Genomic DNA, 5,689 nt, shown 5'->3' with positions numbered 1-5,689 from the left:
CATTTATGTTCACAGTGACGACAGTATACGAACGGAAGATTTTAAATTGACGAAAAAAGATGAGTTTAATGACCAAAAGAAGATCAATTTCTCTCTGGGACAATATACCGAGGACAATTTATTATTGTTCTATACCATGGGTCAGAAGTTATAATGTTTTCTCTTTCTCTTCTAAAGGTTCAATTTAATTTGTACCGTTGCGTTGACGCGTTGCTTTGTACGTTTGTCAATCAAATCTCTGTCAAACGATAACGAAATACTTGTACTTACAAACTGTTCTACAATACATTTAGCCATTTCAAAGGCTTACCTAACTCTGGGTCAGATTTCCTTTAAAGTACTCACAAGGTCGAACTTTTCCACAAGTCAACATGGTAACTTGGCATTCTCAAAACGATTTGTCCATCCAGGGGGAACAAAAGAGCACTTACCTGAAAAGACAGGAAACAATAAAACGTATTAGTGAAAATTATTATTGAAAGAGAAATTGTTCAAGTCAACAGGTAAAACACCGATAACAAATTAGCAAGTATCTTTAAAGCAAGAAATTTCATTCGTCCGTACATACTCATTCATCAGTACGCAAAAAATAAGTATTTTATTTATTTAAATGTTGAGATGCCTGTGTATCCTGGATTCTGGTTTGGAATGTTTGAAACAGATAAGCTTGAAATTTTCACTGTTTCAGAGTAAATATGTATGTGCATCTAGGAAAGGTAAAATAACACTCCACTTCCTCCCACTTCTCTCTCTCTCTCTTTAAGAAAAGGAGATGGATGAGAAGGAGATGAATGAGGAAAAGGAGAACATAGAACAGGCGAAGAAGAAAAAGAAAGTGGAGAAGGCAAGAAATTTGTTTATATGCTGATGGCATTCTTAAATTCTAGATTTTCGCTATTCGCTGAAGAAAAAAAAAGTGTTCGGTACCTAGTTGTTGTTGTTGTTGTTGTTTTCCATCCTTCATTTTTTGTTTTGTAAATATTTACCTACAATAGAAGAAAGTGGAGAAGGCAAGAAATTTGTTTATGTGCCCGCTGATGGCTTATATCTTAAATTCTAGAAAATGTCATTTTCGCTATTCGCTGAAGAAAAAAAAAGTGTTCGGTAGGTACCTAGTTGTTGTTGTTGGTGTTGTTGTTTTTCATCCTTCATTTTTTGTTTTTTAAACATTCACCTACATTGAAAAATACACAGTCAACATTTTGTAGGTAAAATACCTACATAATAATATTACAATAGGTAACAATTATAACATTGGACACTAATGTCATCAATGAATTCTTCATAATTACCTACGCACTAGCACTAGCAAAACGTGGGATGGTCAGTTACCTACGACGAAAATAACGTTTGGTATTTACAAATATTCTACTGTTTACAATAAGAATGCAAATTATTACTTGCCTACATAGGTGCATGTCGCACATAAATGGAAAAAGAAATATATTAATACCTAGAAAACCATTGTAGAAAATAGATATATACAGGTGATTACCTATTTTTTTTTTTTATACCCATATATAGATAGCTATACCTACATACTTGGTAAGTAGGTACCGAAACTAAGTTAATCCGTAAATATCTATCTACCTACTCGTACGCAAAAACCTGCGTAGTTATGAAATTTAAAGCAACACAAATTAGAAGGGGGGAAAAAGTTTAAAAAAATATGCAAATAAGAATAAGCCTAGTTCGCTAGGAAGGTTACGCGCCCGCCTTGTAAACGCTAGATTGCGGGTTCGTTTCCCGCGCGGGTCGAGCTTTATCCTAAACAGATAAGGTTCGTTCCCGGCTTCTCAGAACGCTTTTTCTTATCCTCTCCTTTCGATTTCGGGACGATATAATCTCCGTGGTTACAGTTCCCCCTATCAAACCTATTAAAAAAAAGTGACCGATTCAATAGCGGTAAAACTTACCCCATGTTGAGGACTATGGAGTGGGTCGAGCTTTATCCTAAACAGATAAGGTTCGTTCCCGGCTTCTCAGAACGCTTTTTCTTATCCTCTCCTTTCGATTTCGGGACGATTCTCCGTGGTTACAGTTCCCCCTATCAAACCTATTAAAAAAAAAGTGACCGATTCAATAGCGGTAAAACTTACCCCATGTTGAGGACTATGGAGCGGAGTTGTTGACTCCTTATTTGACCGGTGAGGCATTGTGTCAAATTCGAACAAGTTGTAGATTCCGTTTTAACGAACACTTTTGAAAAGGGAACGAGAAAAATTCTATCACAAAAGAAAGAACGACAGGCAGGCAAAAATTAAAGCCCTCCACTTGTTCAACCTATAGGGGTGTCTGCGCGAACAACCGTCCGTTAAAGCGCCTTAAACGGGGGAAAAATATAAGCGAATTCACAATCACTTTTCATCAAGTTTTTTTTGTGAAGACAGCCATGGCTGAATGAATGGAGAAGTTAGCAATGGTCAAGGAGGCTGAAATGAGTGGATAAACAAGCAGATAGAGCAAAATCTTTAAAAGTGAAGCCTACTTTACTCTCGTGTGAACGCGACTTTTTAGCGCGCCATTTTTCAAGAAGAAAAAAATGAAAACAAATCGAAAAGTTGCGCGAGGTACGTTTCGGGGCAGGGGGTTTCGAACTTTCGAATTTTCTTTTATTCATATTCATAAAATCTTTTTAGTAAAGTTTGTACAACTCTCTTACATTGCTGTAATATTTAGTGATTGAAAGCACAAGCACATCAGGGGTGAATAATACATTCACTGTAAATACCTTGTCAGGTATGTCAAATTCGAACAAGTTGTAGATTCCGTTTTAACGAACACTTTTGAAAAGGGAACGAGAAAAATTCTATCACAAAAGAAAGAACGATAGGCAGGCAAAAATTAAAGCCCTCCACTTGTTCAACCTATAGGGGTATCTGCGCGAACAACCGTCCGTTAAAGCGCCTTAAACGGGGGAAAAATATAAGCGAATTCACAATCACTTTTCATTAAGTTGTCAGGTACTTTCCAGCTGTGATCCCAACCTCACTTTGGTAATACCTTTTACCCACATACATAGCTTACATCAAAATGTCCAAGAAGCGTACGGCGGAATCAGATTTGAACCATGAGAATTGGGCTAATGAAGAAGAACCAGAGGAACCCGGAAGGTTCATGGCAGCCTCAGAAGAACAAATGAGTCAGCGGCGGGTTACATTAAGTTTTTTTTTTTTCTTTTTCGCACTACTTAGTGATATGTTTGCAAACTATCTATATCACATGAGAGCACATTTCACACTGAAACGACTCTCCAAATAAACCTAACGTGCTCTCTATGCTCTCGCTCTACTCGTTTCATAACCCCGCCTTGTGATCGTGCGTACTTCTCCCAATCTCCCCCTATTTAGTGTTTTATGATTTTCTTTCTTGTCAAACAATAAGAACAGTCTTTACGGAAAATCAAACTATGTAGGCAAAAAATACCTACTTACCTATACCTATACATATTTCTGCAGTAATAATATTCTCAGGAAAATTGAAGGTCCCAAGACTTCTGCGGCGGGTTATCCGAGCTGTACGACGTAACCCCAACAAAACCAATGCTTCCGAGAGTCTATTTTCAAATTTCAAAGGTATGTTAGAGACTAGCTGATTTTCGTTTTGCTCAAACCAATGTCTCATTAATCTGGGCTGTGACAATGAAAAGTACGGTACTTGTGCAGTAGTCACGTCCGTGGAATATTGCTACCAAACAAACTGGTACAAACGAGCAGTGACCAGTGTTATTATAGGGTTAGGTTAAACAAAAGGAGTTTTCACAATTAGAGCAGTGATTAGTGTTATTATAGGGTTAGGTTGAATTGAAAAAGGAGCTTTTCTTTTCCACAGATGTGACTTCTGCATAATTACCAAAAGTACAGCTTCTGTCTGCAGTTAAACCTAACCTTACAATAACATTAGTCACTGCTCATTTTTGAAAGCTCCTTTTTGTGTTTAACATAACCTTACAATAACATTCGTCACTGCTCATTTGTGAAAGCTCCTTTTTATAGAATTTTTTCATTGTCATGGCTCTGGAACAAGCACCTCACTATGAAAGACTCTCTAATACTGGTTATTTATGTTCTGACAAGTCTGACAGACAGTTGGAACATGTGTGTGGCAGAAACTTTCTGTCTTCAGACCATTTCCGTTATTTATGTTCTGACAAGTCTGACAGACAGTTGGAACATGTGTGTGGCAGAAACTTTCTGTCTTCAGACCATTTCCTTTTTTTTTTTCATGTTGAAATGTATTATTTCCTTTTTAAACGTACTGTGCAATAGTTCTAAACTAAGACGGATTTGGCACACAAGGGATCAAGAAGAGACCGCCTTAACATAATAATGAACTTGCTGGTTAAATAAGTATGTCCTAATTGATTTTCTTTTTGGTCACGTTGTTGATGCCCCCCCCCCCCCCCCCCCCCCCCCTTGACAAAATCCTGGATACGGCCCCGATAAGTATTTTGAGGTAGAAAAGTATTCCTACAACAACTAGGGTCTTTTTAAAATTTATTCAAGAACATTTTTTCATGCACTTAGATATTTTTTTTTTATCTCTTTTCATCTCACCAAAAGTCACCTTTAGAGTTGAACTACAAACTTGACTTTATGTTGGTCCATTTTTTGGGTGTCTCTCATGCATCTACCTTTGTTCAAAAGGACAAGGCTCATGTCAACATACATGTGCAACTGTAGACCTGTGAGTAATAGTGAAACATGCAATGTTTCACTATTACAATGTGTGAAATGAGTGCTCAGTTCTGAGACAGTAAGTACACTACCTATCTGAATGCAAAGCTAAATACCTACCTTCTATCATCATCACTTGGTTTGACCTTTGAGAAACACATAGTGATCCTTCTTCAGGACAGGTGCAAAAAGTGTTACTTCAGGGTTTTTCAATGGTGAAAGTGAAACACTTATGGGTAGTCACGTAGAGTCTCTGTCTCTATAAAGAAGTACACACATCTAATATTCTATTACATTCTCAAATAAGTTGAAAGTTCTCAAATCAACTTGATTTTCTTCCTTTATCCCGCAAAATCGGGTTTTACGCAAAACCAAATCCACTTACTTGCACGCAGGAGGCCTGGGTTGGATTCCCAGTGGGACCAAGGTTTTTTTAGGCTCTGTGCTTGGAGTTCGGGGTGCACTCAGCTCAGTGAGGATAATTCAGTAGCTACTTTAATCAAGTAGCGACCAGTGGTGACATTACCAGTGTAAAAAGATTATTGAAATATGGAAATTGATTGCAAAGGAGGCACTTAGTAATGTTGTGATATCCACAAAAGTTGTAAAAAAGCTCTGCTTTACCTCAAAGAATTTGAGATTGATTGATTGTTAGAAAAATGGACTTGGAAGCTTTTCTTTTTGGACTGATGCATGATGATAGGTAGGTATAGTTCTCTGTTTGAAAAAAGTGAACTGTGAATTTGTTAAAATTGCAAAATAAATAAATAAAATATTTATACCTACATGTATATTATGACTTGAAAAAAAAGCAAATTAATTTAAACCTGTTCTCTTTTATTTTTCAGAGGCTCAGCAACAATTTGAGGAAAAGGTTCGTCAGTTGAACGTCAAGTTTGTTCATTTCATTCATATTCAGAGGCTCAGCAACAATTTGAGGAAAAGGTTCGTCAGTTGAACGTCAAGTTTGTTCATTTCATTCATGCACCCGTGACCTGAGAGCTTTGGTGGTT

The 5,689-nt window shown here is 37.1% G+C and overlaps 2 protein-coding genes across 2 annotated transcripts in view; one reads left to right on the top strand and one right to left on the bottom strand.

Annotated features, from left to right (window-relative positions):
* Window positions 1-2,952, bottom strand: part of LOC103506266 (proton-coupled amino acid transporter-like protein pathetic) — a gene marked incomplete in the record, with an annotated part of 47,653 nt that extends 44,701 nt beyond the window's left edge. The window contains 2 exon segments of the mRNA XM_026821354.1: window positions 2,100-2,159; window positions 2,744-2,952. Of these exon segments, the coding sequence (XP_026677155.1) occupies window positions 2,100-2,156 (57 nt within the window).
* Window positions 2,953-2,962: 10 nt separating this feature from the next.
* Window positions 2,963-3,595, top strand: LOC113466173 (nuclear pore complex protein Nup50). Its single transcript, XM_026821353.1, has 2 exons — window positions 2,963-3,153; window positions 3,506-3,595. The coding sequence occupies exons 1-2, from the start codon at window positions 3,034-3,036 to the stop codon at window positions 3,593-3,595; spliced, it is 210 nt and encodes a 69-aa protein (XP_026677154.1). The 5' UTR covers window positions 2,963-3,033.
* Window positions 3,596-5,689: the final 2,094 nt, after the last annotated feature.

Source organism: Diaphorina citri, unplaced genomic scaffold (assembly GCF_000475195.1).
Source record: "Diaphorina citri unplaced genomic scaffold, Diaci psyllid genome assembly version 1.1 scaffold224, whole genome shotgun sequence".
NCBI lineage: Eukaryota > Metazoa > Arthropoda > Insecta > Hemiptera > Psyllidae > Diaphorina > Diaphorina citri.
The sequence above is the reverse complement of the archived record's forward strand: the minus strand, read 5'-3'. Positions and strand labels throughout refer to the sequence as shown.